This window comes from Falco biarmicus, chromosome 8 (genome assembly GCF_023638135.1).
Source record: "Falco biarmicus isolate bFalBia1 chromosome 8, bFalBia1.pri, whole genome shotgun sequence".
Classification (NCBI taxonomy): Eukaryota; Metazoa; Chordata; class Aves; order Falconiformes; family Falconidae; genus Falco; species Falco biarmicus.
This window is the reverse complement of record NC_079295.1, coordinates 22,465,956-22,486,893: the sequence shown is the minus strand read 5'-3', so window position 1 is coordinate 22,486,893 and position 20,938 is coordinate 22,465,956. Positions and strand designations below refer to the sequence as shown.

The 20,938-nt window shown below is 35.9% G+C and overlaps 1 protein-coding gene across 4 annotated transcripts in view; it reads right to left on the bottom strand.

Moving 5' to 3' along the window:
• LRP2 (LDL receptor related protein 2) overlaps window positions 1–20,938 on the bottom strand; it is a 128,028-nt gene that overhangs the window by 59,187 nt on the left and 47,903 nt on the right. For all 4 annotated transcript variants that reach the window (XM_056349576.1, XM_056349577.1, XM_056349578.1 and 1 more), the window contains exons 17-32: window positions 20,244–20,436; window positions 18,930–19,055; window positions 18,498–18,628; window positions 17,594–17,731; window positions 16,425–16,706; window positions 15,008–15,247; window positions 14,257–14,376; window positions 13,768–13,884; window positions 12,673–13,050; window positions 11,523–11,771; window positions 10,521–10,732; window positions 9,862–10,046; window positions 8,694–8,922; window positions 7,397–7,574; window positions 5,272–5,400; window positions 1,148–1,314 (exon numbers count right to left, since the gene is read on the bottom strand). In XM_056349576.1, coding sequence (XP_056205551.1) covers window positions 1,148–1,314; window positions 5,272–5,400; window positions 7,397–7,574; window positions 8,694–8,922; window positions 9,862–10,046; window positions 10,521–10,732; window positions 11,523–11,771; window positions 12,673–13,050; window positions 13,768–13,884; window positions 14,257–14,376; window positions 15,008–15,247; window positions 16,425–16,706; window positions 17,594–17,731; window positions 18,498–18,628; window positions 18,930–19,055; window positions 20,244–20,436 — 3,074 coding nt within the window. The remainder of the gene's footprint in view (window positions 1–1,147; window positions 1,315–5,271; window positions 5,401–7,396; window positions 7,575–8,693; window positions 8,923–9,861; window positions 10,047–10,520; window positions 10,733–11,522; window positions 11,772–12,672; window positions 13,051–13,767; window positions 13,885–14,256; window positions 14,377–15,007; window positions 15,248–16,424; window positions 16,707–17,593; window positions 17,732–18,497; window positions 18,629–18,929; window positions 19,056–20,243; window positions 20,437–20,938) is intronic.

The following is a 20,938-nucleotide window of genomic DNA, read 5'->3' as shown; positions in this document are numbered from 1 at the left end:
TTTATCTAGTTCCTTGCACAAAGGTTTGCTTAAATAGGTCTATTTAAATACTTCCCAGGAACAAAACTTTCTAATTTTAAAAGAATAAATAATTATTTTAATTCCTTTATGAGCAACATAGAAAAGGCTTTAAAACACGTGGTTTTTAAACTTAGTTTTACTTCAGAACTGCAAAATATAAGGCAAACTGGTTGGCAGGAAAAAAAAAAAAATCAATCTTGTGTGGATGAAAGGTGACAAGTTAGTGTGAACCGTTTCTGTAAAACATAACTACGGAAATCTCCTTATCTACCACAATACTTCTCCAGGACACCTAAGCACTGCTCTTCTTCAAATAAGAACTGCTTTTGAGTTTCCAAGAGTGAATACATATTGCTGTATCAGCAGTTTCCTACCACATCCATCTCCTAGACTGACACTGATTTTTTTTTTTTTTTTTAAGTGTCCATTCTGTAAAGATTGGGAATTCTTTGTGGCAAATTCATCTTAGGGAACACATATTGTTTCCTATTTCAGGACAAGCATTAAAGATGGTTAGTCAAACAATTATAATCAACTATTCAAAAATAGTTCAAACTATTTTTTAGATCTCTAAGTCTCATATGCGCTACCTGGAAATTTTTGTGACTTTGCAACCATTTTCTTCTATTTAAAGAAAAAGATGCCTCTCTACTACATTACTTCATTAAGTGCTCAGACTAGATTTATGTATTTTCATTCTAATGTTTAGTGTCACTGTGTCCAATGTACTGCTCCCATGGAGAAGTGTCCTGGCTGTATTTGCAGAATTAAGTTCTAAATCAAGAGAGGAAAAAGTCAACTATAGCAAAGTGGGGCTGAGAGTATGGCTCTGTCAATGCTTTCCAATATTTATTGTTCATACTCCGACTCCAGAAATAGCATTAATCAAATATTTCAGCTGACAAAGATTAAAACTAATTCACAAAAGAGATGAAGCTTCTTTATCTTATCTTTGGGGGGGGGCAGAACCCCCCAAAAAAAACACAAACCACAAAAAACTTTCATTCCATTCCATTCTATTTATCAAAATTCTTACCTGCAATGATAATATATTTGTGTCAAAACCATTATTTTAAAATAAATTGTCTTATTTTAGTGCACATTTTGAACACAAATACTAACTTACCGGATTTTCAATCCAATAAATCATCTGTTCAGAGTCATCAAAGTCAACATCAACACCATTCTGAACTCCTGCTATTGGAACCATAGCATCATTCGTCTTCTCCTCAGGGTTCAAAGAAATTCCATAAATTATATTATCTCTTACAGCAATAAGGAAAGGGTGTTCAACTGTGAAAACATATAATGTAATTCAGAGTTGTTTCTGATCAAGAAAATGGCATTGTGATATGCTTTCCCTCTCCTACCCAAAAGTTCTCCAGTGCTAAGTAAGCACAGTTGAATGTTACCTGTGATGTTTTGCACCCACTTACCTGTAAGTTCATTCCCTCACTAGGAGTGAGGTAATCAGTTATTGTAATTGTTGTAACATTAAAAGTTTCAGCACTGTGCAATCATAATGCATGTGCAAGCAAATTCTGAGGAGGAAGAAGTAAATAAGGCAGGACCACTCACTGCTGGCCTAGAGGACAAATACATTCACACAACTGCTCTGAGCAGCTTTTTCAAATCTCTGGGAAAGGGAACCAGCAGGACAAAAGTCTGAGGGCTCTCCAGCATGCCTGAGATGGGTTCTAATGCCTATTGGGCACGATCCACAAGCAAAGTACAGCATCACAGCAGCCATTACTGATTTTTATTATTAAATAAAACTGCAGTACTTTCTTTTCTTGTTTTATCTCTAAAGGAATAGACATACTCCTTTCTAGGTAAACTTGTAGCCTAGGCTTAAATCTTATTAACAAAGGGCATCTAGTCAGATAATATGAGAAAATGCATTGGAGAGCTGTGGAGCGTGAGTCAGCAACTTCCATTTCTCATCTGCTAGGCAGTAGGGGAGAGAACATCCTGAACACCAATTCCCCTATTTCTAGTGCTTTTGCCTTTGGAGAACAATTCTAGCCTCTTCCCTCCATAGGCACACGTTACCATTTGATAGCGAACTGGGCTGCTGCTGCACAGAAAATAACAGTAACCCATTTCCTCTTTTAAAATAGATCAAAGAGGGGGGGTTTGGTTTGGTTTGGTTTGGTTTGGTTTTGTTTTCTTCACTGGCTGCTTAATACATTTATATAAATTTTGCAGCAAAAATTTTGACAAAAAAAACCATCATTGCATATCTCAAAAATTATCTCCATACTTCCCTCTGGCAGCTGGAGCTATTTCTCAAATTTGACATAAACTTAGATACTGTTTATCTCAGCACAAAAATCACATTTTAGCAAATAATTGCCTGAAGATATATAGCTAGCTCTGCCTGTGAAATTCTTGGACTTATTCTTTTTTTTTTTTTCTCCTAAGAATGTGACACACCAGTGCTCGTCTATAAAGCATTTGTAAAGAGCAGCTATATTCATGTGAAATTGGTTTAATGCATACAAGAACCTGGACTCATAATTCCCTTTGTAATCATACACAATACAACACTACCAAATCCCACTGGAATGCAGATATGTGAATTCTCTAGGCTATACTGTACTTTACAAGGTTGATAGTCTCATTTAAACCAATTATACTCTAAAGAAATTTTTTTGCCGATTGCTTCCTTTAACACCTATGCAAATCTATATAGTCTGATTATCATTTGTATAATGGACAATAGAGCAAATTTTCTCAGCTATCTAGATCTAAAAATCTGTGTAACTTCATCAGATAGACATTAATATAACTTCTTCAGTTCTTAAAACAGGTTTACATGACAAATTATAATCCATATAAGATTCATGGATTGATATATTAAATATGCAAAAATACCATATTTATACAATATTTTAATATACAGATTCCTTGCTTTGTTTCCAAGACAGCTTGCAACATTACCATCTTTAATATCAACCTAAAATGCATTTTAAAGTAAAATAAGTGCCAAGGCAATATTAGAATATTAGCATTCTTCATTTTATGTAAAGCTAGAAATGGTGCAATCCCAGAATCAATGACCTTCCATCAACATGAAGTTAGCAGTATTTAATATGCGAACTAAGTAGGCAGAGACCAGCAATATCATTGCTTTGTAGAGACACTGGCAACCAAATGCATGCAGCTCAGTTTAATCTTTCTTCTTGGCCTATTAAACGATGACAGAAAGGATAAGGATAATAGTAAATATTAAAAAATAAAATAGCAAATGCCTATTCCTTTGTAATCATTAGCAATAATTAAAAGCTTTTACCATTAAAGTAATCAGCCTGGATTTTATGACTTATGTGCTGGCCTTCAGCAAATACATTATTTTAAAAAATTCCCAAAATCTGTAGATGTTTTTTACATACTGTTTTAAATATATAAATTCCATCTAAAAATAAAAAATAAGCCCATAGAGTTTAAAAGAACTGTGCTTCACAAAAGCATATTTCTATTTCTCTCTTACACAATTTATATTGAGCAACTATGTCATTTATAAGAGGGCCACAACTGTAGTTAAGTAGACACAGAGAACTTCACAACATGTGGGAAATAAAGATAAGAGCTGTCAACAGCTTGATTCAGTGGCAGAACAGGGTCAAATTCTACCCATGCAAGTGCTTCATTACTGCCATGTTCCATTTCTTTCATCATGATCCCTCCATAAGCCTGCACATACTAAAACCAGTACAGTTTTCTAGAAGAAACCCATTGTTTTTAATAAACAAATCTGCACTTCATTTCAGATTATATACATTGGTAATTATCTTACTGCTGCTAAGAAAAATGTAAAGGCAATACAGCTCTTTAAAAAACACACTGCCAAGTATGAAGCAGGAAAATAGCATGATATGGCTTTTAAAATTTAGGTAGTTTTAAAAGAAAAGGATCTTTTGACTGTCGTGGATTTCTAGTGTTAGCTCATCTCAATGATAATTTCTGCTTAAATTTCTGTGATTTGAAGCTTCCTTATTAAGGAAGCACCAAAGCACATTTTATGTCTGTGCAGCTGATGGAGATTAATAATGAATGCTTCGTCTGGAAAAAGTCAATCTAATCAAATTTCTGGCCACAAACTGCATGCCGGTAATTTGAATTTTTGTGACTTTTTTTTTTTTTATAATGAATTGGCCAAATGATTTTTACAAATCATTGAGGTCTGTGGACTGTTTAAAGAAAGTTCAGTGGTATTTTTTGATATGAAGTTTTGTTTGCAAAAGTTAGCTCTGTTACAGCTACACCACCTGTAGCATCTGTAATTTTAGGCTGTGTTTTTAGACCTCCTGCATTTGGCATACTAGCTTTTTACACTGGGGAGGGAAAAAGCTCAAGCTATGAAATTTTGATCTGAATTTCAAAATGTGTTAGTTCAGACAGGCTAAACAGAGTGTTAAGGAATAGGGAAAGCATCTCTCCTGATTAGGGGAAACCAAAAGATTGTGACTGACTTAGCAAAATACAGGCTGAGAAAGAATGTGTCACTTCAAATATATACAACAGAATATATACCAGGGCTGAAGGAGAGCTACTGATGCTGTTTATCCTGAAGGACAAAAATGGCATAAGAAATGGGCATAAACTGGGGAAAGACTATATTTGGACAGAAAATCAGGTTTCCAAATATCAAAATTATGAGGGCTAGTGAGTTTTAGAACCAAATTAATCTTAAACTGGAGCTTGACTGGTGAAAGTAGACACATGATACAGGAGTCAAAGACAAGAAGGGAACAGGTTTCAGTGACCAAGAAAGCCCCTTCTAGTCCTGCATCCCAACACACTTACAATTGCAACTCTTAAAAACAGGTTTCCAGGCTGAATGTTTGTAATAAGAAGGATAACATTCTGCTGAGTATGTTTTCATTTTTAAGTGATACTAAGCTCCTTCCAGATGTATTCCAACAGTTAAACATTCAATGTGTTGAAAAAACTTTAAAATGTGGCTTCTTTAAAGTGATTAAAAGAAAATTTAGTTCACTCATTTTCCACAAATGAAGCATCTGAATCTCTGACTGAGTTCTTCCCAGAAACTGGCTCCAAACATTTAAGGCCAAGTGCATTCCATGCATCCTAAATGAGTGATGCCTGAAATGGCCCTGAACTTTGATTTCATGAGTACCAGCCCACAGACCTGAAGTGTGCTTTTTGTCTGACAGAGGAATGGATTTGACAGTCTCAGGTCTTTTTTTTTTTTTTTTTTTCAACCTCTCGTTATTACTGCCCTACCTCTCATGCAGTTCCTGCTGTCAGGAGAAAGAATCCATCCTGAAGGACAAGCACAGGAAAAAAAAAGCGGTCCAGATGAAGAAAGCAAGCAGAGGTGGCTACAGGGGGATGATGCACAAGAATTGATACCTGAAAAAGGAAACATTAGCAACTGTAACAATATGAGTGACTGGAAAGACTACTCAATCTTATGGCTACTATCAACACAGAACTAAATCAGTTTTGCTGTTTCCTTAAAATAAAAAAATTATTTCCAAGAACCACAAGCAATACAATACACTCTTAACAGGGTAACTATACACTGTTATGTAAAACCAGTATCATTATCACAGCTGTCTTTTCAATTTTTTTTACATCATAGAAAAATCTTTTTAAATCCTTTTCAAACTTCTAACAGCACCAGGAGGCCTGTAGGACTTTGAGTCTTTGATCATTTTAACCTTTCTAGATTTAAATTATTTACTGAAGCTTCTTGGAGAAAACCAAAGAGATAAAGTTGTTGCCTACACCTCATTCAAAGGTTGTGGAAGTTCAATGTTCAATTTCTTGGATCACTTTGAAACTGTCATTCTAAGCTTGTAAAATGTAAAAAAGACAGTGAAGGAGGTCGCTACTGAGTGCTTTTATTACTATACACTACAATTCAACCATTTAGATCACTTTCACAAACTTGCTGCTAAAGAGAATTTTTCACTATGAACCATCTCCATAAGAAAACAGAGATCTGATTTTGAGTATATCATCCTTAGCAATTGCAGCAAGCATTATTCTAAGAAGCTGGGAAGTTCCAGAAAATGACACAATTGTTCTTAATATAAAAACTAACAAGAACTGGAAACAAGTTAATAAAATGACAATAAAACAATGGCATAAACTCAAGACTCAAACCACAAGAAAATTATTCATCTCAGTGTAACAAATCTAAACTCTAGTTTGTGTAAGATCTAATAATTTACAAAAAAGAACAGTGGATGACAGTTTTAATACTGTGTCTGGAATTTCAATCAGCAAATAATTATTTCTTAATTTGTAAACATTAGCATGTTTTGCTATTTTGCAAGTCATTTATTCTCTTCTGTCTGGCCATATAAAGTACAACAGAACAATTCTAAATGAAAAATCATAAAATGTACTAATTTAACACAATGAAAGAAAAAAAAAAAACAATTTTCTCCATCAGTGGTAGAAAGTTTTTTAAAACCTTGGGTTTTGAAACAAAACCTCTTAAACCAGAACTATGATGCATAAATTAATGGTACCCTCTGGTGACTGAGCAATTTGCAGTGAGAATGCTAAGCAGTTTTAGCTCTGAACATGATTGAGGAAGGTTTTGTTAACAAAACAAATATAGTGCTATAATTACTAGTCCCTTACTCAGATGCAAGTCTCTGCCCTCACCACTAATAATATAACAATGACTTTTTTATTTCATAATCAGAAACACTCCATACACAAGAAATACAGCAAAAAATGAAAGAAAATATTGTGTAAATATACTTCCCACTCTTCAAGTCACACCATGAAATGATGAAAAGTCTGATTTGGAAGATAAGTCTATCTAACAGAAAGAAAAATAACTTTTTTTTTTGTATAGTCTTTTTTTTTTCCAGTCTTTCAGATGCAAAAGTTCACCTGCATACGATCTCAGAGGGAATCCTGAATGCAACAAAGGGGTTTATTTATTATTTCGTTAAGTAAAATGCAAAAGTGCTTTCACAGAAGGTTGATAACAGTAATCTTATCTAAAAGAATGATATTACTAACATACTGAGTTTGGTATGCCACAGAGACAAATTTTAAAAATTAAAATGCTTTCTCAGAATGCTCCAATTTTCTTACAAAAACATTCAAAACAGTGCAAGGAAATGGCATATTACTTCCCTATTATTCTTTTTGGCTAGTCATTATGCCTACATGCTGTCTGCATTGCTTTCCCTAAACAGCAGCTTGGACAAGCTGGTTCAGCAGGCTGGGCAGGCTAAAATGACCTTCAGCTGCAAGTCAATAGTATCAAATATTTGTTTGTTTAAACCCAGCCCATTTGCTAACAAGACTGATTTCAGGAGTGTCTATGCATGACACTACTGCATGACTTATTTTTGTCAGGTTCTTTTGCTGAACTTACCACTAGGTTGCTTTACAGGATGGACTACCACAAGCCCCAAAGGCTGGTGAATGTTATAAATCATAACTGTCTGGTTTCCTCCATGCCATTTATTGGCCCGAATTACTCTATTAGTATAGCGGTCACTCCAGTACACAAAATCTTCAAAGACAGTTAAAGCATGTGGATGCTGCAGTATCTAAAAGGCAAGGATGATTACCAACTTTAGTTCTGTACATTTGTGTATGTAAAGCTTGCAATGAAGTAACAACAAAGCTGAGCATAATTTTTCAAAATAAGAAAAAAAGCAGCTGTGTCTCAAAAGAGATTTTTCAGCAGAAGAGTAAAAAATAGCATGTATTCCCTACAAACAAGACATTAATTATGGGGGAAATATACATTTCTTAAAATGAAAATGCTAAATGGACCCTGTGAGATGTACAGCATGAGGAATTAACAAAGCAGTCTAACTGTAGGAACAGAACACAGGAAACCAACAAATAAAGACCAAATTGCAGATTTTCAAGGGCACAAGAGGAAACGTCTACTGAGAGTTATGGACCCATTAAGACCTTGCATCTCTGACAAGTTCCCCGATAATTTACCAGAGGGTCGAAGAACGTGGCTTATCTAAATTTCAGGAAACTAGGAGTGCGTCAAGAAAGATTGTACCAGCTCCTGTATCACGAGTTGTCTCTCTAGCCAAAATCAAAAGCTCCAAGGTTCAATTCTTGAAAACATACATGTGGTATTTATACCAGCTTATGTGTACCACCTGAACATCTATCTGATCTATTGTGCTAGTAAAGGGACAGTGCTACGAGCTGCCAGCAGCACCTCACTTGGAGATCACCTATAAGGGGGATGTCTTCATGAAGTGCCTTGCCCACAGCAAGTCCTGGCAGCACCAAACCCTTCACTGCTGTCAAGAACAGTAGCAATCATCACTCACAGAAGGTGACCAAGGAAAGTTTTCCAGGATTTTCAAACTGTTTGCCTACAGCAAATGCACCAGCCAGTAGCAGCAGTGTCAGATAATCACCTTTAGACTTCACGCATGCAGACAGAACAAATGAGAATCATCTTAAGCACGAGGTCTACCCTCAGCTCCAGGTTCTGTTGAAGATCACCTGACAAACTATGAATAGGATATGCAATTCTCCTTTTTCCAGCTGCAACAAGCAGCTGAAATACTTCATATCTGCTTCACCTAAGTATTTTGAGGAAAAATACATCCAAGTCTATGACAGCCCAAATAAATTTTTAAGTACTATCAGCAAGACCATGGGTAAACAATGGCTTCTTATTAGTGTCTTACCAGATCACTTGCAACCACCTGTCGTCTGTTGTTTCCATTGTAATCACAAAAATCAATATAATCAAGATAAGCATCAGCAAAATAGAGAAGTTTATTTGGGTAATCAATGGAGAGTCCATTAGGCCAGTAGATTTTGTTGTTAATAATCACTGTTCGCATTTTGCCATCCATGCTGGCTTTTTCAATTCGAGGGTTTTGGCCCCAGTCAGTCCAGAACATTACATGAGCACTGAAAAAAGTAACTCGTAGTTACCAATCTGAAAAAAACACCTAGCTCCCTATTGAGAAATGTTACACAAAGACTCATTAGCCAAAAAATAGAAACAACCTTTTAAAGAAGAGTCCTACACAATGATACTGAAATTACTTATTTCAGCAATATGCTACCTAAGATATTACCATAATTTCTGTTGTAAAAATTAATACTTCTACTGCTGTTTTCATTTGTCAATAATAGCAGCATACAGAAACTACTGTTGTCACTGTTTTTCAGAGTTGATTATAATCTGATTCTGCAGTTGCCAAATAATAATTTTATATGGGTTTGTACTTTCACAGGCATGCATTGATAATGTCAACAGCACTATAACTGAAGAGACCCACATGGCTGGCAGTAAACAGAGCTCAAGGCACTGAAGAGCTTAAAAAGCAGTAAGTTTGTATATTAACAGTTTGCATCATAACATTCCATTTACTCTATGCCACTTGCTATCTGAAATGGGAAGGTGCTTTTGTGATAAGATTAATATAGTATAGATAATTATTTTAGACTTCAGGCTATGAAGGAACCTGTTCCTTCCCAGGTAAGCATATCATACAATATTACATGGAAGTTTGTGGTATACCACCAACTGATAATGATATGTCAGATTTTTGAATTAATAGCTCTTAACTAGGAATCAGATTTAAGAAAATCTGTTGGGGGGGAGGCGGCACACGGGGAATCTTACTATAGTGAAACAGAGCAACAGATTACAAATAATTACCATATGACTTCAAATATTAAGTCAACTCTGCAAGCACACTATTTCAAAAAAAATCATCTTAAGTTTTCTCTTCCACTTGTCATTTATAATTACAACACAATTTGGACATATCTCAAATTTTAATATTGTTATATCACAAAATATGCATCTTTTCAAAACAAAACATTTTTAAAAAATCTTACTCAGTTCTGGGATCTAACACTAGTCCCCTTGGGTTTGTTATATTTTCACTAATCAGCACGGTCCTGTGGCTCCCATCCATTTTAGAGACTTCAATTGTTTCCAGAACAAAGTCTGTCCAGTAAAGATTGCGACCTACCCAATCTACTGCTATACTTTCAGTCACGGTGACACCACTGTCAAACACCTGTTTAATAACAAAAATTAAGAGGAAGGGAGAGAGAGAGAGATCACAAACTAGTTGATATTAAATTTTTATCCTTTCCACTTCTACAGATATGGAAAACGGGGAACAAAATCTCCAATATTTTCTAGGTCTCTTATGCAGAAAGTCACAATGTACATATGCAAAGTGCTGACAAAGCATATATTTAAACACTCCTACTAACTTGAATGAGTCTATTGAAGAAAATTGGCATCTACTAATAGGAAAATTAACTTATAGCCCGACGTTAAAAAAGGGTTTCTTGAAAGCATTCAGTTTTCTTTTTCAAAAAGCTGTATGAAATTTTGGCTTAGTATCTACAAAATTGTTTCCACTATCTATGTTATCTGTCTTCTTAAGATGTTGAGATTTCCCTTATCCCCTTTGTTAACTGGAGATACAGCACCTTCCATTTCCTCTCCGCAGCAAAGACAAGAGTAACTCAGCAAAACTTACTATTTTTCGGCCAGTCCCATTCTGATAAGCACTCCAAATTTTATCTTGTGTTGTATCAGACCAAAAGACACGATCTGTGACTGAATCAAAATCAATAGCCACAATATTCCTCCCATCCCGAACCAAAGAATAAATACTGTGTGACTGAGAGGTGATGTTGTCCACAATGATTTGGTTACGACTTGCCACAAGCAAAAGAAGATTCCCAGACTCTGACAAAGGAAAAGAAATTAAAATAAAACAATAAACTATTCAACAGTAATTCTGTAAGAAAAAGAAATACCAAGTAATTTGACATGTCTTCATAGCATTAAAGCTATAGTATCTAGATACGCATATCGAAAGGACAAATTCAAATCAATTCTCAGGCCAAGATATATTATACCTGGTCTGTGCATCCCAACTTTTGGACCTACCTTGGCTTTTCTCCAGCCTTTCTCCATCATTTGCTCTTTCTACTAGACTCCACTTCCAGTCTCATATATGGCTGTCAGGTCATCTCTCCCATTGTCCAACCAATTTGCTGCTGACATCCAACCCTCATTGCTCCATAAGCCACTCTCAGATTCCTGTTCTGACTCAAACCCCAGCGTTCTTTGTATCACCAGTTACTCTACTCAGCCTGTCTCTTCCTCCTTTTTAGCCAGCCTGCTCTTTTTTACCTGCCTTTAGACCGCATGGGGACCAGGGAGGAGACTAAACAGATCAAGGAAAACCACAGGCTGCTGTGATTAGATTGCGGTGCAGCAGCTTACACTGATAAACTGCTGAAAAACAACTGAAGAGTAGCAAACAAACACAGCAAACTGTGAGAAACTCCCTATTAGTAAGGGCCAAACTTATTTGCAGGTAAATTGCAAGTATCTTCCACAACCTGAGCATATCCCTAAACCAGGAAAGTTGTGGCGATAAATTCCACTGGGTATATGGCTCCTCTGTATGGTCAGTGTACCACCTAAGAGACACAGAGCAATGGACAGCTAGACATCCAATGTTCCTCACCTGCTGCTTTACAAGTCTTCTCATTGGTTTCTAGAACGTATCCTTCATCACAGTAACACCTAAAAGACCCTCTCTCATTGTAACAATGCTGACTACAAAAGCCTGGAGGGTCACATTCATTAATATCTTCACAAGTCTTAGAGTCATTTGCAAGCTGGTATCCAATAGGACAGGTACACTGAGCTCCAAAAGGTCCTTGAATACATTCATGAGTGCAGCCAGCATTATTGTCAGAGCAGCTCTCCTGATCTGAAATGGTGTTGGGGAAGGAAATAAGCAAACAGTTAACAAAAGCTTCTTATGCTAAATTTAATACTTTGCAGTTACATTACTAGCCTAAGACTTCTGCTAAAACATGACTGCACAATCATCAGTTATGCAATGTGAGACTGGATTGAGGCCCTTAGGCAAAATATAACACACACAATGCACGTAAAGGCAAGTAACAACATGGTATGCTACTGAATGCCATTAAACAAATGCTAAGCAGGTGGTTGTCTAAGTATTAATAACAATTTTTTAAAAACTAGCTAGAAATATAAAAAAATCTACTGTACCACACCAAACCTATAATTGTATTAATAAACAATGAAGTCATTTATAATCATACCTGGCTGAGGTTCATCTGAGAATGTGCATTGATTAAAGAGAAGAAGGAGGAAAGAAGGAAAGAAAGAAAAAGGTTATGCTTAAATCAATTCATAATCAACATAAATAAAAATTCTGGCTACATGTGAGCTTTTAGATTTTTTTCCATGATTTTTGAAGTTAGAAATTTAAAAGAAAATATTAAGGAGACTGAATCACATTTCATCTGAACTTGAAGCATCCCATGCTTTAGTGAATGTGTTCAGGAACGAACACAAAGCTCATCCCCATATTGCTGTATGAAAACCTACACTGAAGTCAGTGGAAGTCACATTTGAATTCAGAGCACAAGACTGGACATAGCTCATGAATTCATCAGTCATCATCATAGTGTCCTTTCACTGCAATCAAGTTCCACCTAGTAATTTGAGCTCTAATTTCAGCACACTTACGATTTCTACGAGAAATACTGCTACACTAAATACGGCATGCTGAATATTCCATTTCTTTCTGAAGCTGTAGCACATAGCAGGCTATAGTGGATGCTCGAACAGTAACTTACTGCACAATGGGGATTCGTCAGCTCCATTCGGACAATCGGCAGAATTATCACATACTTTGCTCAGATTCACACAGATACTGTGACCTGGACATTGCCACTGCCAGCTGGGGCACCGGAAAGGTTGAGTAGGGCAGTCTCTCTCATCACTCATATCTCTGCAGTCATTATCACCATCACAGATCCATGCTCGATAGACACAGTTGCCATTATCACAGTGAAATAGAGATGGAGGACAGGTCCTGACAGGACATCTATGATGTTCATCTGAGCCATCTGCACAGTCAAGATGGCCATCACATTCCCAGTTAGCAGGAACACAATTGCCATCTGATTGACACTGGAATTCATTCTGGTGGCACATCCCTGGTGGTCTTGTAGCTAAAACAGTGACATTCAACAGTTCAGAAGCTCTTTCAATTTTAGACAAAGAAGGAAAATCACTACGTTCAGTTAAGTATGCATAAGTAAATACAATACTATTAAGAACTGTGTTGCTTTTACATGAGGCCATAGAATCACAGTCATTCAATCTACATGACATTTCAGACTCGCCAGTTTAACTCATATTTTATAATATGGTGACCAAGGCAATTCAACCATTTTTTGTATTTTGAGCAAGCATATATTAATACCTAGATATTGGTATCTACGTACATGCCCAAAGCAATATGAAATTACTTGCTGGGACTAGTATTCAAAGTCTTGCATTGCAACATTTTAAGTAACATAAATGTACAAAATTACTCAAGGAAAAGGTTCAATCTAACGCTCATGGATACAAGGTTTTCAGTTTTCTAAATGAATAAACTTCTTAATTTTCTTTTAAAACCCTGAGACTGAGGTGCCAAGCAAAATAAAACATTAGAGGCAAAAGGAATGCAAACTCTACTCTTTGCCAGAAAAATCTACTCTTGAGCTGGAACCTGCTTGTGTTTGAAATTTCTGCTCAGAAAACGATTTATAGGCAAGTTTCCCTAAAAAGAATGCTGAAGTTTTAAGGACAGTAGTGCCAATTATTTCATATAGCAGATAAAGGAGATTTTCAGAAGCATCATCTAATAACTGAAGCTTTTCTTTCAGCTTCAATATACTTACGGCAATCAGTCTCATCTGAGTGATCATTACAGTCAAAAACACCATCACACTGGTAATAAGTGCTGATACACTGGTCTCCACTTAGACATTTAAACTCTGTGGCACTGCAGTTATATACTACAAAATAAAACATTATTGATGTTATTTATATATTTTATAGAGCTAGACTGCACCAAAATTCTCTACAGGTGCCCAAGTCAGATATGGTATCAGGAGTCCAAGCTCCAATGAAAACCATGATTTTCCTGGGACACAGAAAATGCAGTGACCTTGGAATCTACAGAAAACAGAAGATTTCAGCCCTCTGCAACCAGTCTAGAGAGCAAAAAGCTTACTAAAATGCTAATACAGGCATCACAAGCAGTGTTAATTTATGGATAGGTTTATTATGCATTCTGCTATCTTGGAGCTGGTAATATGATGTCACCAAAGACACCTCAGGGGGCAAGAGTGAGCAAACAATAAAGAGGCATTCAACAAAACACTTACTGCAGCCACGCTCATCAGCACCATCCATACAATCTTTATCTCCATCACAAACATAGAATGGGTCAATACAGCGATGATCCGGACACTGAAATTGCCTGGGTTCACAAGTACCTGTGAAAGCTATTAAGAATGGCAATAAATGCAGAAGTCTTCCTTTTCTCTCTTCTGAAATCAGCATAGTACTGAGACAGTAGAAAGTATCACTAACTTGCAGCATGTAATGCACAACTAGCAATCACAGATTATAATCACTAATACATTAGTATCGGGTAACTGTTTATTCATCTGTAGGCTTGGACTCATGCAAAACAAACAGAGGATTCGACACAATAGTAAATAAAACTAAAAAAATTGTACAAAAAAACTACCATCTGTCTTCTGGTAAAAACTTCCAGACTAGATTAGCTGACTACACCATTAGTCATTACTGGCATCACTCATTAAATAAGTGCCTAGAACATCTAAGCTTTAGCTGCTTTTTGCTGTAAATTACAAAGAATGGCATTACGCAGCACCACTATTATAACTATCACATCCGCCTTTTTTTGGTTTTAATTATTTTTCTGCATTTTACTTGGCTCTGGTAGTTCAGATTAGATGAGTTTTCCACATCTTATGGCCTGCAAGGTATTAGTCTAACTTAGATATTAGTTCTTTCTTCCTAATTTCATTTATCATCCTTACACCAACAGACATATCTATGTAGACATACACAGTTGTGTAAAAAACAACAGACAGTTGTGACACTCACTGCAGTTTTTTTCATCTGACCCATCACCACAATCATTATCAGTATCACATAGCCAGATCCTAGGAATACATCTTCTGTTATCACAGGTGAACATGGTTACAGGGCATGAAGTGGGTCCTTGTGTAGGACAATGCAATTCATCACTGCCATCAAAACAGTCATTATGTTTATCGCAACGCCAGCGACCTGGAATACACTGTCCACTGGCACAGGTAAAAGCTGATGAAGCACAGGTATTGTCTAAATAAAAAACAGAACAGGAGGACATTTTTATAAAGATCCCCAAAACTTGCCATCCCTGCCAGAGCATTCAATACATTTAGGATACTTACAGAATGTCTAAAATATGCATCAAATTCTAAAATGCACATTGCTTAAAATGAAATTGTCTATCATACAACACGCTGCAGAACTGAATAGAATACTTACAAGCTTTTTCAAACTGCAAGAATTTACTAAATACTTAAGCACTTCAAAACAATCTAAAGAACAAGAAAAATAATTTCTTCAAGCAGCCAGGCTTTATACTTTCCTTTTTCCCAAAAGACATTCTAGTTATTCTAAAATAGCCCACTAAGAAGAAGCTTCTATCTTCGTCACACTAGTTAGTCCTACGCATCAAGCAGCACATTTTTTTAATGTGTCCTATTTTCTTAGTTTGTGATTTAAAAGAAACAATTCACTCTGAAAAAAGAAGCACCAAATATGTCACAAAAACCAAGAACACTTCAATATCTTATTGACTATAATTATCCCATTGTTCTCTCAATTTACTTGATCAGTAATCTCACTTGTGTGAGACACTTAACACTAAAACCAGGAAATCAACCAATGTGTTTCTAATCCACTTCACTGTAAAAATCTAGATGTAACAAATAGTTCAGATGTGCCCAAACCTAATGAAAACAGTAACATTTCTATTCAGATGTTAAATGAAGTAAAAGGTGCTGCTCTAATCTTAGAGGAAGGTTAGACAATGCATATGGTTTTGTTATTTTTCTTATGGTGATAGTTTTTAAAAGTCTTCATCTTTAAGATGGTTTGTCTGTTCCCATGCATCAAAGTAAGACAAGAAAACAATATTCCAATATCTTTTAAAATTTACAAACACGCTAAGAATAAAGACAGCTTTTTTCTTTAGAAGGTAATTTTTTGTTACTCTGTAAATTGAATTTTGAGAACTAATGAGATATAAATATTTTCCTGCATTCTCTGGGTGGCCAGTGTTGAATCCCATATTTCCATGAGTTACCCAAATAATTTCCAAAGTAACTAATCTCCCAAGTATATTTCAGGGTTTATCCACAGATGCAACCCTAAAAAAATGGGGTTTATTCCAGTGAAATCAGATGGACCCATTAAACTTTCTGAACTGCAAACAACTAATACTAAACTGTAAATTACAGGGACTACTTACTTAAAGAACCACAATTTTGTTCATCGCTGTTATCATGGCAATCATCAACACCATCACACTGATAGTATTGAGGCACACATCTTCCATTACCACACGAAAATGAGTAGGAGCCACACTGCAAAGTGGGTGGCTCATTGGATGGATCTTCAATACATGTCAACTGATTTGAAGCCAGCTTCATGCCATAAGGACAACCACAAACTCTCTGAAAATTTGGTACTGGGAAGCAGAAATGGCTGCAGTCTCCATTAGGATTTGTTCCTCTATTACAGTAGTTAGAGCCTTTAAAAGTGATAGAGAAGATCAATGTATACACTACCGATAAGAGTTTTGGAACTACTAAAAGTGCATAGTAACACTAAAATCATGTTTTACAAGAAAAGATGCCATAGCAAATCCTGGTTTTGCATACACTGCAAAACAGAGTCAAGGTCACTGACAGTAATACTAAGTCATAATAATAAATCCCACATTCCATATACTCTTCATTGACACAAATGTTTATGGAAGCCAAGAACACGCTATTAAACTCCAGCCAATTTTCAGCAACTGTCTGGAAACATGTATACTAACACAAAAAAGGACCTTTGTCTGAGCAAGGCTGGGAGACCTGATCCAATCTTTGGACACCAAATAGGTGGTGAACCTTAGCACATGGTTTGATCATACATTTGGTGAGTGCATTGGGTGTTCTAGTGCATTAACTACAATACCAAATCCTTGGTTTAGATCACAGAATTACATAGAATTCAGGTGTGAAAAGAAGAAAAAAAAAAATAAGAGATGTGCATAGTGATTATTCTAAGAATAGTAGTTTCATTAATAAACATTTACCCAATTCCTCAAAATAAATAGTTAACTAAAATTTCTATTAGAAAAAGAGAAATACAAAGTTGTAATCAGTGATACAATTACACAAAATACAATGGAATCATAATTTCATTTTACAAGGTTATTAAAGTAACAGAAGTGGTGGAGGAAAACTGCGTACAGTCACAAAACAGTGAGATTAACGATGTGTGATTGCAAGTGCCTGTGCTGCCTCCCCTGCATGTCAGTTACAGTTCAGTAAAGCCATTTCTAAAATTGAGAGTGGAAACCTGTTGTCCTGATATTTTGCCTCTTATTCCCTATTTTATGTCTTTCATCTGTACAATAAAAGAGCTCACCTATTTGGGAGTGAGCATCATATGCTTTAACATGCATAATGTTACTAATGCCCCTCCTAATAATAGTCATTTCTCCTCCATCGGACTTCCTCACTCGAACTATTCCACCAAGTCTCCAATCAGTGAAATAAGCATAACCTGTTTTGAAAGACATTTAACATATAACAATTACAGATCAATATGGCACAAAAGATCAAGCATCATGAGAAAAAAAAACCTGCAAGGCTTTTCATGTAAATTTAATAATTCTCATACCTGTTTCATGAAAAAGACAAAGGGACTTTTATCACTAACATAGTCAAAGTGAGTCCTTCAGTCACAGGCAGACATAACTTAGAAAAAGCCCTCTCAGATTTCACTTAAATTGCAATATAACAGACTCAACTGACATCTCAAATTGTAAGGAATTTTATAAGTCATTAGGACAATTCCAGAAAATTTTAGGATATCATTGAAGGTATTTTTTACGCAAAATCAAAAATGGGTCTGATGCTGACATCTTTCTTCACACACAACAAATCCGTTGAAAAACTCTACATACAATAAATAAAATCCTGAAATTGCTGATCATCTCTAGGGAGGTCATTTACCTTGGTTGTCCAGCATGAGTAGCACACCTTGGAAGCTGCAATAGTAAGTAGAGCATATCTGCCTTGTTGCACTAAAGGAGTTACCTGATCTGCCTCAAACTAAACACAAATACACATCAAGACAGTCCTGAAAACAAGCAAAACTAAATATACCTATTTTTTATAGAAACTTTCAACAGTGCCTTTTTTTTTTTTTTTTTTTGGAAAAGCAGTATTACAAAGGCTATGTTTTTTTAGCTCACATCCTCACAGATCATCATGTGGGAAAAAAATCTGTGATAATAATAGATAATAATTTTCAATGCCAAACTTACCTCCAAAAATAGTAAGGCCAAATGGGTGAGTCATCTGTGTAATATGTTCAAGAGTCCGTCTGTCCAGTCCATCAAAGGTGCTATGCTCGATTTTATCAAAAAAAGCATCCACCCAGTACAGCCTTAGAGAACTAGAAATAATTAAAATGTCATATCTCTTCAAGTGACATTATGTCCATTAGGAAGCACTAACATTTTCTCAAATAATCTTAAACCTGACAAGAGGCTATTGGAATGTGTGGGGAGGGATTCTGAGAGAATCTTACATTTTACAGGCTTTTCAACAAATTGAAAAATAAGGTCTTCAATATGAAAGTGCCAATGCACACAATCTGACACAATTCTTTTATTTTTGATCCCTAACAGTTTAAAGGAAGAAACACATTTACTCAAAAAGCTAAAAAATTTCTCTGTCTTCTGCACTGTCCTTACCTCCAGTCAATGGCTAGGCCATTAGGCCAGCCTAGCGTTGTATTCACAATTGGCAAGGCATGGGACCCATCACTCCAGGCCCTCATGATTTTTGCAGGACGGAACCAATCTGTCCAGAATATATACCTGAAAGGACACATGTCAGAAGACACATAAACCCAATGATATAACGTAATTAAACAGAACAAACATTTGCACAGCACTAACATCCTTCTTTGTGCCACATCTTCACATACCTTAAAAAAACTACCACGTTATGTTGACCATATCCTTCTCCTCAATTGGTAGTGGCACCAACAATTAATATTTATCCTGTGCAGAACAACTTGCAAAACCTTTGGAAGTGGTTTGTCCCTTTAGATATAAAATATCCATAACTTAAAATTTTTAAGGATTTTATTTAAGTACTGACAGGGAGGAAGAATCAAGCAAAAAAGCATCTTTCAGGTAACACTTACACGTAAGCACGAATATTACAAAAAATTTTTCTCCTGATCCTTTTGACTTAGGCCTACAGTCAAAGAGTTGAAGCTAGTGTTAAATAACTTCACAAAGCAGCAAACAAAAAAGGTTGGGACAGCCAAGGATCCAAGTTCAACACTATTCTTATGAGATTGCTTCCAAAATAGTATATTTGGTCAGTAAACATGAAAAGTCGATATCCAAGAATTTACAAATTTAGCAGTATGGCAGTAGGAAGCTGAACTATGCTGTCAAAGAAATGTTGTTTTGGCATGGCCAAATAACAGAGTATTGAATTGGAAGTTAAGCATTTCCATCAAAGAAAAGCAGGACTTCATTTTATGTACACAGAATCACATATTGTGAGGTCTGTATCAAATATACCCAGTGGTATCTAACATGTTTCAAATAAAGAAATTCAGATAGACAAAATAAAGGAACCAAGGTTAGCGTTCTGGGAACTGAAAATACATTAAAAATCATTTCGAAAACTTTATCTTTCAGCTATGAGAAGTAGCTTTCTAATGTGAGTGACACAAAGAAACAAAGTTCTTTTGCCTGTTTATCAACACATAGGAGTAAAAGAAAAAAACTGGTGCTTTTAAATAGAATTATTTTGAGTGTTTCTTTCATGCAGAATCCATACAACCTTGCCCTTTCCTCTGGGTGCTGAATCTTAGGCCAGAATAAAACAAACAAAATAAACACAAGAGAACTGAAAAGATCTGGTATTTTGCAAAAAAATAAAAATCCAAACAAATACAGAACAAGATGTAAAACTAACCTCACCAATTCTGCTTAAACCATTAATTTGTTCATACAGTTTCAAGTGAAAATCAAAGCTAAACTTACCCAATAACAGGATGAACCACTACTGATCGAGGATTATTTAAATTCTGAACAATAGCTCTCCTAGATCTATCTGCCAGCCTCATTACACTAATGCTCCTGTATCGAGGGTCTGTCCAGTATAGATTCTTTGAGATCCAGTCAAAGGCCAAATCTTCAACACTTTCCACTCTATTAGCCGTCAGGATTTCTCGTCCTAGAATTTGTAATACACAATGATTTTAAATGTTTAGGAAGAGAGAAAATAACATGTATGCAGTATTCCGTTCACAAAACTAATGGTTTCCCTTGGTAAAGATGCTGCTTCTGTACTACTTAATATAAAAAGACCAATAACTAAGGGCAGGGGGTAGGGTGGGGGTGGGTGGGTGCCCTTTGCTCCAGGCAAAGGAAGTTTAAGTGCAGGAGCACAAATGCAAAACGGGAGAAATAAAGACTACCCAAACATGAGAGAAAAATCTGTCACTAAGTTTACCCCAAGAGGAGTTTTATGAATGAAGGTCAGTAAGGACATCTTGCTCAACAGCCAGACCTTACCTGCTCTTTGCATAGTAATGGTCAGCTGCAGCCTACCATTACTCTGACCCAAGGCAGCAAGGAAGCTCAGAAGACTACATGCTCACATAATATGTATTTGAACATTACTATACGTTGGAGAGAAATATTCTTCTTGTTACTACAAATATAGTTTCAAAATC